This window comes from Mytilus californianus, unplaced genomic scaffold (assembly GCF_021869535.1).
Source record: "Mytilus californianus isolate M0D057914Y unplaced genomic scaffold, xbMytCali1.0.p SCAF_13, whole genome shotgun sequence".
Taxonomy (NCBI): Eukaryota; Metazoa; Mollusca; class Bivalvia; order Mytilida; family Mytilidae; genus Mytilus; species Mytilus californianus.
The window spans coordinates 4,936,279-4,950,721 of NW_026262615.1; the positions used below are offsets into that span (position 1 = coordinate 4,936,279).

At 31.3% G+C, this 14,443-nt stretch overlaps 1 protein-coding gene across 3 annotated transcripts in view; it reads left to right on the forward strand.

The window, feature by feature from the left end:
• The window catches only part of LOC127723037 (fibrinogen-like protein A), a 94,249-nt gene that overhangs the window by 57,430 nt on the left and 22,376 nt on the right, over positions 1 to 14,443 (forward strand). The window contains exon 1 of one of the 3 annotated variants that reach the window (XM_052229462.1): positions 9,157 to 9,685. The exons of the other annotated variants lie outside the window; for them this stretch is intronic. Within the exon in view, the coding sequence (XP_052085422.1) occupies positions 9,256 to 9,685 (430 nt within the window). The 5' untranslated portion in view covers positions 9,157 to 9,255. Of the gene's footprint in view, positions 1 to 9,156; positions 9,686 to 14,443 lie in introns of those variants that run through there. 3 annotated transcript variants of the gene reach the window in all.

The window sequence follows — 14,443 nt, forward strand, 5'->3', positions numbered from 1 at the left end:
TGACCGTATATCTATTCATTTATGACGTTGACAATGCTTTTCCGTTGAGTTTTATTTATATAACGTCATTACAAGTACAGGTTCGCAGATTTTTACTCAAAATGATGTTTTTTTATCCTAAATATTTCATTTGGAACAGTTGTAGGAGTTGTAGTATATAAAGAATAACCATAAATTTGTCCTATTTGAAAAGAAATAGTACATTGAGTTATTTTTATATATGGTATTCCCCAACTACAATGGTATTTGCTAGTAAATACCTCAGCACATGTTATTTTCTAATGACAAATACATTTGTGACATCGATGTGAAGTGCGGGGTATGCTTTCAGTTAACTCAGCTGCATGCAAGAAAACGTGATCAATATATTTCAGAAAAAGTGTTTTCAAACGATACATCTGAAAAATCACATATCAAATTGATGACAAATACACCGGCAGAGAAAAAAAATCTCATAACCTATAAATTGGTGGAAAATGCAAATCAAAACGCAGCATGTTTACATGAGGTGGACTTATACACAATATGCGTTGATTGTGTTTGACTTCTAGAGGTATTTCGGAAAAAAAACTGTTATTTGTTCAGTCGATGAAAACTTTCACACGTCACTTTTTACAACGGAAATTTGTTATTTGTTCAGTTATTTATAAATAACTCACAGTTTTCACTTGAAAATATTTATGTCCAAATTTGATTATTTTCTAAATTGTGTAGAAATCTTGAAAACGTCTGATGTTTACAGTAGTGTGGGTTCCTGAAAGACAATTTGTTTGACCGTAAGCGAGCTGTTTAGTGAAGTGAAGCTTTAGCAACGGAAAATTGTGATTTCTGTACAAAGAAACAGCAGTTTTCACCTTAACATATTTATGTCCAAATTTGATTCTCTACTGCAGCGTGTGAAAAGCTCGGAAACGTCTGAGTCTTCGAGAATAATATATCACACGTTTATTTTTTCCCAAATGGTATGGAGTGCTTTGTGATATTATGCATAACGTCAACATGAACATGATGAAGCAATGATCATTGATAGGATTTTGAATATCAATACTGTAACTAAATATCTTCTGTCCTAGACATGTTCTGAACTATTTTGTATTATTTATAGCATATCGTATCATAGTCACATGATGCGACCAATTGAAGCCAATATTTGTTTCCTAGTAATCTCAAGATGCCGCTAACATAGAAAAATTTCTAATAGCTTCGCTTTGCATTGAAATGCGAAACAACAGGAAAAAGAGGTTTAACAACGTTATGAAACCTCTATTTCATTTAATTAATTCATTACGGTTTTTTTTTTCCTTAAAAGAAAACATTGTTTTAGTATGAAAAAAAATAATGACAAAAGGTATCAACAAGCAACACAGACTTTGTTTTTGAAATTAAATGCAAACGCAGGAAAAGAACATATAAATGTGAGATTAATAATGTCAGTGTTAGAAACCAATTCGTCTTTGTATATCCTGTGTATTCAAACCCGTTTGCTTTGTTGTTTTTTTAAACATAACGTTGAGATTGTAAGGAAAGAAAATGTTACTCGATCGATGGTTTACGAGTTTGGTTAAGTCTAAGGCTTACATAACTGTCATTGAAAATCTTGTATTTGGTTTATACTATCACATGTTTTTTGTTTTTGCCTTTGCGTTGTCATTTTTCGTCGACTATTGAGTTATGTAAATATCAGTGACAATACACCTACGTCATGAAATTGCAGTAATTCTGAATACATGTATGGCTTTGACTGTTCATGACGTTAAAATACTAAATCTCTGGGATGTATTTTAGTTGATTTTAGTCTCTGATGCATGATTTTTTATTATTAATTGTTTTCGCTTTGAACTAGCTGTCAGTAACTGCGAGTACTCTCAAATCGTACTTTCTTTTTGATTTGACCTGTTGATACTATTTGTAATGCTTTTTTGTTATTTAATGTTAACATGGATCTTGTATATATACCAGCTTTGATTATTTGGTATTTAATTACTACAAATTTTCACTTCTTCGTACTATGAACATCAAAATTATTTCATTTTTCCTTAGATGCTATTCTTGGACCTGTACAGGAAGTTTTATCTAGCACTAATTGTATATTTTTATTGTTGATATTCACCCCATATGTACCAAGTGTTAGATTAGTTTTGTTGATATTGAAGAAATTTCTTGGTATTCCTAAACGGAAGATTTTATACACACAGAAGAAGAAGTATACATAACAACAAAATTATTTTCATTTACCTGTGTATAATATGACGCAGGTTTCTTCAAAAGTGTTGATTTTTTATAAATTGTTTGAAATTTCACAGTGATAACATACTCTAACTTTGTTTAAACCTATTTATTTACTTTTGACTTTAATTGTTTATCCCTTGTAATTTTTTATTAACTGTGTATTTGCATTCAGGTGTCACAGGTCAAATTTATTCGTTCATTGTGTGTTAATTTACGTTTTTTGATCGAGTTAAGCCTTCCAATTGATATTTTATAGTGTGTTTTTCTATGTTGTGATGTTATACTATTGTTTCAGAAAAGGGAGAAGGTTTGGTACCATTAAAACGTTTAATCCCGCTGCAAATATTTGCACCTGTCCTAAGTCAGGAATCTGATTACAGTAGTTGTCGTCTGATTATGTAGTTCATACGTGTTTCTCGTTTCTCGTTTTTATATAGATTAGACCGTTGGTTTTTCCGTTTGAATGGTTTTACACTAGTAATTTTTTGGGGCCCTTTATAGCTTGCTGTTCGGTGTGAGCCAATGCTCCGTGTTGAAGGCCGTACCTTGACCTCTAATGGTTTGCTTTTATGGATTGTAACTTGGATGGAGAGTTGTCTCAATGGCACTCATACCACATCTTCCTATATCTATGGCTTCAGTTCCCATGTTATAGCAGGAGACCTTAACCTCGTTCGTGACCGAGAGTTGAAATCATTTCTCAGTACAGGACCTAAATATCGTCCCTCGTCAATTATTAATTGGAATGAATGTCGATATATCGTCTATGACTCATCCCGTACTTACTGTTTGAAATGGATAAAACGACAAAAAAAGCTGACAAGAAACATTGTACTTTTTTTATAAAATTCAGTAATAAACATAGTTGATATACGTATACAACATTTTGAAGAACATTTTAATTTTTAAACAACCATAATAACCCTATTTGTTGTATTAAACATAAACTAAAAGAACTCGCCAAGGAATTTGTTGTTGTCCCGGCTGATAAGGCTGCTGATAATGTCATTTATTTATCGTTTGATCTAAATTTACACCGTATAATCGACCCGAATGATTCCGTATATAACCCGGCGAATATGATCGCTAGAATCACGCACTTAAAAAAGCTGGAAGTTTCACATTTCGTTAAATTATATCTTCGTTTTTTAATGAAATATGTTGTCCTTTTGTTCAGACTAATATATATTAGTTACTTAACTCAAATTGATAAATGACTTTTGCATATTGTTCCATTTCTTATACCGTTTATTTCAGTTTTATAATAAAACAAAGGTCTTTTCTCTACCAAATGGAAAGATACGATATGACTACTGATTATTGTTTTTTTTTTTGTCGCCGATGTTTGACAAAATTGCCTCTGTATCTGTATGAAATCTAAAAAAGACCTAGGCGAAAGATACCAAAAGGATAAGAAGTAAAAGAAATCTCACTACAATGGCAAAAATTGAAAAACAGTCAAAATACTAACAACGGTCTACAGAACATAACATAATAATCAAGTTCGCACTAGTATTTCTTTCGAAAATACTTACATGTAATAGGAATTTATAATATAAGCAAAATTAAATATTTTTGAAACAACCAGTTATAACAAGAGACACATATGGATATCGCAAAAGAACATTTATCAGCAGAGAATAGTACTCTACTGTTGGAAGGTGAATTCATGCAGGCTTGACGATTTATCGAGTTATGGTGTTTATTCAAAGATTAAAAGTTTTGCGTGTATATGAGCTGACACTCTTAAGATATACGAAATGCATTGGTTTTATATAGAAATGATATTGATGTGAGTGTATGGTAGGTAAAGTTTTGCGTGAATATGAGTTAACACTCTTAAGATATACGAAATGCATTGGTTTTATATAGAAATGATATTGATGTGAGTGTATGGTAGGTAAAGTTTTGCGTGAAAATGAGCTAACACTCTTAAGATATACTAAATGCATTGGTTGTATATAGAAATGATGTTGATGTGAGTGTATGGTAGGAAAAGTTATGCGTGAATATTAGCTAACACTCTTATGATATACTAAATGCATTGGTTTTATACAAAAATGATATTGATACGAGTGTATGGTAGGTAAAATGAGCATCATTCGATGTTGAAATAAATTTGAGATTATTTATATATAAGTAAAAAAAGGACAATTTTTCTTTTACTTTTCGTCATCTTGATATATAAATAAATATGATAGAAATAGGCAGCATTTCCTTCTTTATCTATGTTCTATATGTTGTAATATGCTAATATATTGTAATTTATGATAATAGTACCTGTTTGTGTTGATTGGTCTTTAATTTATATATCTTTTTGTTTAGTAACAATCTTATATTTCCGATTTACGAAATTGCCTTTCTTCCTGTAAAAGATTATGTTAAATATAACTAAATTCAAATTTCATTTTCAATACATGCAACATGTTGATTTAAATCAGATATTTTCACTTTACATTAGTGAGATTCATTGTGCAGGAATATGAAAAACCGTTACACCTTGAAAAAGGACAGAGGAACATATCAAAGACACAAGTTAACAATCTGAGGGATAACCCGGCACTTCTATTTTCAGAGGGACCATTATGAAGCAAAAAGGAGTAAACACATACATTTTATACGCCATTCTTCAATATTACTTAGGTCGTATAACTCTGATAGGGTATTTCAATACTCAAATGATATATATATACTTGATATTTCATTCAACATAAATATTAAAAGTGTTTCGTCTAATTACAGTTCCAACCCACGGACGTCGATGTACATGTAGGTAAAGTAATAGTAAACAAAAAATTACTATCGGAAGTGCATTATTTGCAATATTGAATAACATCTTTAATCTACAAACAATATTTATTGTATGAGCATACTACAGGTATGATATTATTTACTGATATCAAAATATTTATCATGTAACTGCATATGAATTATCATGCATCTTTAAATGTGAAGATATAAAACCCAAACGAAAACAATTCTAAACTTCAATCAGTATCAAATTATAATGATATGATGTAATAAAACACAAGACAAAGTTTCTAATTTTGGAAATGGTTTACCTTGTGTTGCATCAACTTGAATATATTAAAATTTGTGATCAATTTGGCAGAACTTGTTTGAATTTCATTTTAATGAACATATTAGGGGAGCTAACTCAATTCATGTATTGTTCCCTACGAAATGAGTTATAAATATATCTTTTTGTTTGTTTTTATGCAAGAAAGCAAGTACCATTTCATCTTGTTTTTCTAAATGAGCATAACACGGGCTTTCTTCCCAATTTTTATTTTGAAATTCAATCGTTTCGTTTTCTTTTTATTATAAAAAAGTTTGTTTTCCATTCTTAAAATTCTTTGGTACTTATAGTGTACACATGGGGTTTACCAAACGTCCAGGCATTTCGATTTGGATTTGTTTCTTCTACTAGTGCTCTTTCTTTCTTTTCTTGAATTCTAAACAAGATTTTTGATTCCATTATTTGAATATAACATCTTATAAAAATCTATTAGAATAGAAACAGTTTTGCTAAAAATCACATGTTTTAAATTGTTTTGAATTATTCTTGTGAAATAAACTGCTAATTGTAAATGTAGAACTCGTAAAGGTCGATTCATTTATTTTAAGTAATGACAAGTAAAGTGACATTGGTTTGTTGTTATTCTTATGTTTGCAAATTATTTTTTTTTTACCTATACTTTTGTATTATACTAAATTGTAGTTTACATATATCTGATCTTTTGTTTTATATAAGTTGATATGTGACATTAAATGAAACATGACATATATGTAGCTATAATTTGTCTTTTAATTTATCAGAAAGCAGCCAGACTTTTTAATCTGTATATGAGCATAGCTGTTTCGTGGAAACTTTTGGGTAAAATGATAAGTAACACTATTTCGTGAATTTTTCGTTTGGTCTTTTTTTGTGATAACTGTTCATATCATGCTACTCACTTGAGATAGAAAATCACCACAAGAAACTAAGGGCACACATACTGTTGTTAAAATCAATCTTTGCATTTTACACTGGAAAATCATTTGCGTTTTAGTAATTTTTGGCACATTTTTGCAGCTGTTCAATTATTTTAGGATATACCTTATTTGAATGTTGTTGTTTGAAACTGACTAAAGCCTAATCTATGTACTAATATAGGGAAGTGAGGACGGAAATCTTGTTTCATACTAATAAAATGAATATTCATTTGACATATTTGTTTTTGGCTTGGAACTGTTAACTCAAAAAGAAAATTATAGAATCTCTTTTTAGTTTTTTTACCCTCCAATAATTTTGTTATAATCAATAGTTTTATTGCAGTTATGGGACTTTGATCATAATGTACTGATAAACATCTAGATCTGTGTTCCATCACATTTGCATATTTCACCATAGGCGAATCAAAGTTATCTTTACTTTTTCATTTAAACATGAGCTATCCGATTTTAATTGTGTTTAATAGCTATTTGTATTTACCAAAATAGCTTGTATAAAAAATAATATAACCAACCAAGCACAGGGGAATATTGAAATGTGGTAGTATTTTTTGTATGTGTAGTCATATCATAGTAATCGATTTTATTTGACTAATGCATTGTTATTTAATTGTAAAATATGTTAGACATTGGATTTTTGGTATGTTATTGAAAGTTTTTGCAAATGTTTTAGTTTATTTGTTAACTATTTTCCTACAAAATAAAAGTTTTTGGCTTTAGATTTGTCTTTGTTTAATTTTAGTTTTAAATTCTATGATGGTATTTTTTTAATGAGATACCAGCTCTACAACATTTATTGTATACAATTTCTGGAATGTAAAATTTCATAAGAAGACAGTTGATGCTATTTAAAGGAGAAGGTACACTAGGCCACTGTTTTGCTTTTTGAATTGAAAAATACTTACGTATTTAAAAAACCTAAAAAACATAAAACATCGATGTCCATAAGACACCAGTCAGTCCCATCTTTCTCAGTAACTACATTACAAGGATTTATGAAATTTGGTTTCAGGGTTTATGATGTCACGAACCAGTAAACTTTGCAAACAAACTTGAAAGATAATTAGCTAAAGGATGTACTTTGATGAGGTTTTGGAATTTGTGTCAGATGTTCGGACTCCTTGGTGTTTTTCCCTACGATACAATGTAAAATATTTTGCCCCATAACACCCATTTATTTTTTTCATATAAGACTTTATAGCTCATAAAATGTCATTTACCAAAATTTAAGCAGATTCTTGATTTTCTTTCTTTTGATTTGAGACCCAAAAAATACCAATGCAAATATAAGGTAAAAGTCCGAGTCAGTCTTTTCCCGCCATATTTTGAAAATCAAATATATTGAAAAGGAGCTCCATGACCTTTTTTTAGCTTATTTTGATCCTTATCTAATGATCTTCCGGGTTATGCTATTAATTTTAAATTCTTGATTTATTTAATTTTACCTAGGTACATCCTTAGGCTTGCAATCAACAATCACTGAATGAAATACTTTTTGTCAATAATACGTTATAGATTTGTTTTAGAAGCAAAAAAACATTTAGTATATATGCTTGCATTGGTTCAGTAATTTCAATAGCATGATAATTACAAGACACTTGTTTCATTTGACTTTAATTTTGATTTACTATTTTTGTAATATTGGGTATAAAATAATGGCTTTCATCATACCCAGCCTTTATTTATTTTTTCATCTAAAAAGAATTATCTTATTTCTGAACTGTACTATACATATCAAAATGTCCATTGGAAGTCATATTTTCAAACTGATCTACAGCCAAAGACAAAGCTCTGAACAGTGTTCAAGCTCTAAATAAGACAACGTTAAATAAGGACCTTTTATAGCTGACTATGCGATATGGGCTTTGCTCATTGTTGAAAGCTGTACAGTGACATATAGTTGTTAATTTCTATGTCATTTGGTGTCTTGTGGCGAATTGTCTCATACATCTTCTTTTTTATATTAAATGATCGATCAGCTATATAAAAAAGATGTGGTATGATTGCCAATGAGACAACTATTCACAAGAGACCAAAATGACACAACAACTATAGGCCACCGTACAGCCCTTAACAATAAGCAAAACTGCATAATCAGCTATTGAAGGCCCCGATATGAAAAATGTAAAATAATTCAAACGAGAAACCAACGGACTAATTTATGTACAAAATAATAAGTGAAAAAGAAATATGTAACACAGCAACAAACAACAACCACTGAATTACAGGCTCCTGACTTGGGACAGACACATACAGAATGTAGCTAATGCCTACTAAGTGCACTTTCTTGATTTGATTGTATTTTGTATATCGTTGAGCTGCTAATCAATTAGCCTTTTTATATATTATAATTATTCTATGTTTTTATTTTAAAAGAGAGGCGAGAGATACCAAATGAATAATCAAACTCGTAAGTCGAACGAACTGACAATGCCATTACATATAAAATAGAAAAACGATCAAAAGACAAACAATACTTTACAAAATACAATATAGAAAAGGAAAAAAACTGAGCAAATATTTACCGCACTGATAAACGGGGTTAATATCAGATGCTCCGGAAGGATAAGTGTAAATGTCCGCCAATTATAATCCATCAAATTCACAAGTAATAAAATAAAATAGTAGATTGTTCAAAATTATAGCTTTTACAAACTGCTAACTGAAAGTAGTGTTCCTATGGTTAACAAAAATGTATATATTACTTTAAAAAAGCTACGTTTTGAAACAAACCCATTTAACCTATTTTGTATATACATGTAACATCAAAATAAAGTTATTAATACTTTAAAGTGTTCTCAGTACAAGATTTTCAAGGACGTCCTTAAACAGAGGAAATGTTTTACAATAAGCATTGCGTAAGTTAATCTTCCTCATATTTGTATATGAGAAAAAAATATAAATACAATGTCTTAAGTGCAGTATAATATTTTCCCTCCGTTTAAGTCATTAAACTATATCTGGTTCATTTTGATACATGTTCTTGAAATTGTGAATACTTATTTACAAGCAGACGTTTTTGAAGTGGAATTCATGGTAGTAGTGATATTATCTTTTCTGTTATGTATCTGCAACGGTAATGTGTTTGGTCCTAATACACAAAGTTCTGTGGAGGTGGACAAAAAGGAGCCAAGATGCATACAATCGGACGTTAATGTTTTGAAAGACGATATGCATGAGCTACTTAAAAGAGTATTTAAATACGAAAACGAAATTTCTTCACTTCAAAGTGAAAATCAGTATCTGACAAATAAACTTGAAAACGAAAGGCGTCAATTTTCATGCGAAATCAACGTGTTACATGAATACTCTAACGAACATCAACGAGCATTGAATGATACTAACACGGAGATAAATCACCTTAATGAAACTATAGAAGAATTGAGGAATGGTGTCGATAAGTTAGAAGAGTTACAAAGACGAAGGTCAGAGGAAAACATTACAGAATGTATTGACAAATCAGGTATGCTTCGGTTTAAATTTGTAGACTAGCATGTTCAAATGGGGAGCTTTAAATTATCATTCATTAATTGTTTTTGTACTGTTATGAATCTCAGTATGTGTCCAAGCTCAGTAAAGAGCCGATTAAATTGCATTTAATTGATAAATTCAACAACACTTACCGTTATTTTGATGATTTTTTTTCGTTAAATAATCAAGAATTTTCTAAATATACTGCCTAAATGTACCCAAAGAAACTTACTTTTAATAAATCAAATGTAACTGTCCTTTCCTAGATTTAGATATTTAAGGTTCACACGGGAAACTCCACACTAAAAATTACGGCAAAAGGGACGATTTTTCGTTCCCTATTGTTAATTTTCCTTTTTTGATGATAATGATTCTTTGGCACCATCTTACGGTGTTTATATATCAATACTCAATCGCTATGTCCGTGTCTGTTGTGACGTTTTGGAATTTAATGAACGTAATCTATGTATTACTGGTAAATTATTAAGTCAGAGATTTCGTTACCACAAATTACTTAAAACCTTTACTTAATTCTTCCATAGATATAAATATTTGGTCTTGCAGTTTGGTTGTACCTGTAGAAAACTTATTTCAAACGCACATCTTCGTTTTTAAAATTTTTCAAATATCGGCTTTAGTGGTGACAGGTGGACGATAATAGCACACAAACGACTGCGGGAAAAAATTTCACTCGAACATATATTCTCATTCCAATTTTGTTTTAATGACTGTCACCAATAGATCGAATATTTTTATTGAGGTGATTTTCAATTTATAACAAACTTTTTCATTTTGTCATATTTTGATTGATTTTCAACTTTGATAGAGAAAACTATGCTTAACTTTAAAATGCTAAGGTAACTGTCAATTAACCCTGTAGTTATTACTTCGTTAGTTTTCTATCTTTTCAACAAAGATGCTAAAAAGATGCTCTCTCTCTAAAATAAACTTTCAAAGGTAAAATATCTGGATAAACATTAGTGGATGTAATTAAATTCTCATTCTTAATGTCTTAACTCAATAGCGACATGTGTTCGCAGTTAGAACTTGAGATACTACAGTAGTCATTCAATCTAAAATTTGACCGATGGTGTCATATTCCCGATTCTAGCATATTCACTGAATGTGGATTCGCATTGCGGATGATGCATGAATAGCAGGACACACTAACCATGCCGACGTACCCAGTCTTTCTTCTTATAGAGTTTAAGCCATTCCCTCAAATTGTGTGTGTCATCTTTCTTTTTTGAGCGTCACTGATGAGTCTTTTGTAGAAGAAACGGGCGTCTGGCGTAAATACAAAATTTAAATCCTGGTATCTATGATGAGTTTATTTACAACCACTGGGTCGATGCCACTGCTGGTGGAGTTTTTATTCCCCGAGGGTATCACCAGCCCAGTAGTCAGCACGTCTTTGCTGACATGAATTATCATTGATATGGTAATATTTATAAATTAACTGTTTACAAAACTTTGAATTTTTGAAATACTAAGGCTTTTCTACCTCAGGAATAGGTTACCTTAACTGTATTTGGCAAAACGTTTAGGAATTTTGATCCTCAATGCTCTTCAACTTCGTACTTTATTTGGCCTTTGTAACTTTTTTGGATTCGACCGTCACTGATGAGTCTTTTGTAGACGAAACGCGCGTCTGGCGTAAATACAAAATTTAAATCCTGGTATCTATGATGAGTTTATTTACAACCACTGGGTCGATGCCACTGCTGGTGGGGGGTTTTATTCCCCGAGGGTATCACCAGCCCAGTAGTCAGCACTTCTGTGCTGACATGAATTATCATTGATATGGTAATATTTATAAATTAACTGTTTACAAAACTTTGAATTTTTTAAATACTAAGGCTTTTCTACCTCAGGAATAGGTTACCTTAACTGTATTTGGCAAAACGTTTAGGAATTTTGATCCTCAATGCTCTTCAACTTCGTACTTTATTTGGCCTTTGTAACTTTTTTGGATTCGACCGTCACTGATGAGTCTTTTGTAGACGAAACGCGCGTCTGGCGTAAATACAAAATTTAAATCCTGGTATCTATGATGAGTTTATTTACAACCACTGGGTCGATGCCACTGCTGGTGGAGTTTTTATTCCCCGAGGGTATCACCAGCCCAGTAGTCAGCACAATTGTGTTGACATGAATTATCATTGATATGGTATATTTATAAATTGACTGTTTACAAAACTGTGAATTTTGAAATACTAAGGCTTTTCTACTTCAGGAATAGATTACCTTAGCTGTAATTGGCAAAACGTTTAGGAATTTTGGTCCTCATGCTCTTCAACTTTGTACTTTATTTGGCCTTTGTAGCTTTTTTAAATTCGAGCGTCACTGCTGAGTCGTTTGTAGACGAAACGCGCGTCTGGCGTAAATACAAAATTTAAATCCTGGTATCTATGATGAGTGTATTTTCTACGTAATCAATATATGATACGTGAACATTAGTAATATACTGTTGCTTGTATTTTACTCCATCTTAAAAGGTTTGTCAAAATTCTATTGTCAGTTATTGTTATTGTTGTTGTAGATGTACATCTTATTTTTCTGTGCACGTAAGGATCATGTACAAATGCATCACTTTCGATTATTCAGAAACTTGTATTCTTAACTTTGATCACAATAAGGAAGTAGGAAAACCCATAAGTCAAAAGATTACTTACAGGGGGAAAACACCGAACTATTATGAAGTGTTTGATATACAATCTTCCACTTATTCTCTTATTTCTTCTTAACTTCTTGATAGGCCCTTGAAATTGATTTCAAAAAAATCATCAACATCTCGCTCTAATTGCATTAAAAAGATGAATAAGACAGCCCCAGTTCTAGTTCGACATATTAGAAAGTTACAACTACAGAATATTATACTATCAATACTGCTTCGTTAAATAATCAAGAGTTCTCTAAATATTCTGCCAAAATTTACCCAAAGAAGCTTACTTTAAATAGAAGATTTCCCATAGATTTAGATGATGAAAAATCTGCCATAGATTTTGGGTGACATGACGTCATATTTACCATAGATTTGAAATCTTCAATACATCTGCAATCGATGTATTAAGTCCAATATATTCACTCAGAATATGTTTCCATTCATGCAAATACTGTACAATCGATGAAGATTTGCCGTATCATTTTTCGGCGCTTACAAATCTTTCTGAAGGTTTATTTTTATTTGTGTTTTGTCAAGAGACGAAACTTTGCATGCAGATTTGGGACGGGAATATCTTATTAATTGTTTTATATATATATATATTAGTCAAATGCGTTTTGTTATGATCCGTTCATCATGATTTGACTCTTTAAAATTTAAGAGTCTATCCTAAATTGAGGTTAATTATATGGCCTACCAAATACCGTTTCGATCCCTATCATCACTGAAGAGACATTAATTGTCGAAATCCAGATCTGTTGTACAATTTTTTTGGCACCTCATGTTTGTGGTATACCATCTTTCCCGCAAGTTTATTGTTTTCTGTTTGGTAATAAATTAATAAAGATTCAATTTATTTGGCAATCCCCATTGGCAGTTAGCAGGGTTTAAGAACATCAGTTGTTCGACCTGTTAATCTAATGCGTTTTGTTAAAATAAGTCACAAAAATACTAAACTCCGAGGAAAATTCAAAACGGAAAGTTCCTATTCAAATGGCAAAATCAAATGATTAAACACATCAAACGAATGGACAACAACTGTCATATGTAGAAAATGGTGGATTGAACCTAGTTTTATAGCGCCAAACCTCTCACTTGTACGACAGTTGCATCGAATTCCATTATACTGACAACGATGCGTGAACAAAGTAAACAGACATAATAGGTAAAAATATCAAAAATAGGGGTACAACAGCAAACACGAACCCCACCAAAAACAGGGTGTTTTTCATGTGCTCCGGAAGGGTAAGCAGATCCTACTCCACATGTGGCACCCGTCGTGTTTCTCCAAAACTACTAAAATATACTTTTTCACTTTTTTGGTCTTTTGGAAAATGTTGTTTGTGCTGTATTTAGACCCCTCACGAAATTTGTTTTACATGCATACGTATAAAAATTGCGGTTTTTATCCAACGGAATCATAGGTTTGAACGTTGTTTTCAATTTAGAAATAGAGCTTTCGATGGCCGGGTGTTACCTTTCCATATATATATATAAGTCTAAATTGAAAACAACGTTCAAACCTATGCTTGCGGGTTTTTGGGGTTTCAAAATAGTCAATAACAAATGCGTTATTGCATTTATACTATCAATGTTCTTTAAATGAGGTCAGTAGTTCTTCATCATCCTACCCCAATAAAAACTGCCCGCTATAAAATAACCAATGATAATGAAAATATCATTAAACACCAATCAATCAATCTATAGAATCCAGAAAAAACTGCTTCAGACGCTTCAACACATTTTAAAAGTGATATTTTCAATATTCCTATATTTTCCATTGCAAAATGCTTTGAGTATTCAGAAAAATAGGAATATGAATAACCATGGTTACATTTCAGCAAAAGTTTTTTTATCATCATTTTTATATAAACAAAATCTGGACCAATGAATCACCTTCTCAAAAAAACTTTATTTGGTCTGCTGATAAACCATCAGGACCAACATGATTATATACACGAAGTATTCCTGAAATTCTACAATACAAGTTTTTGTCGCTGACATAAACTTGATTCTGTTGTCACCGATAGACTGACATTTTTACTGATCAAGTGGCACAAAGTAAACATACGATACTAATTTTCC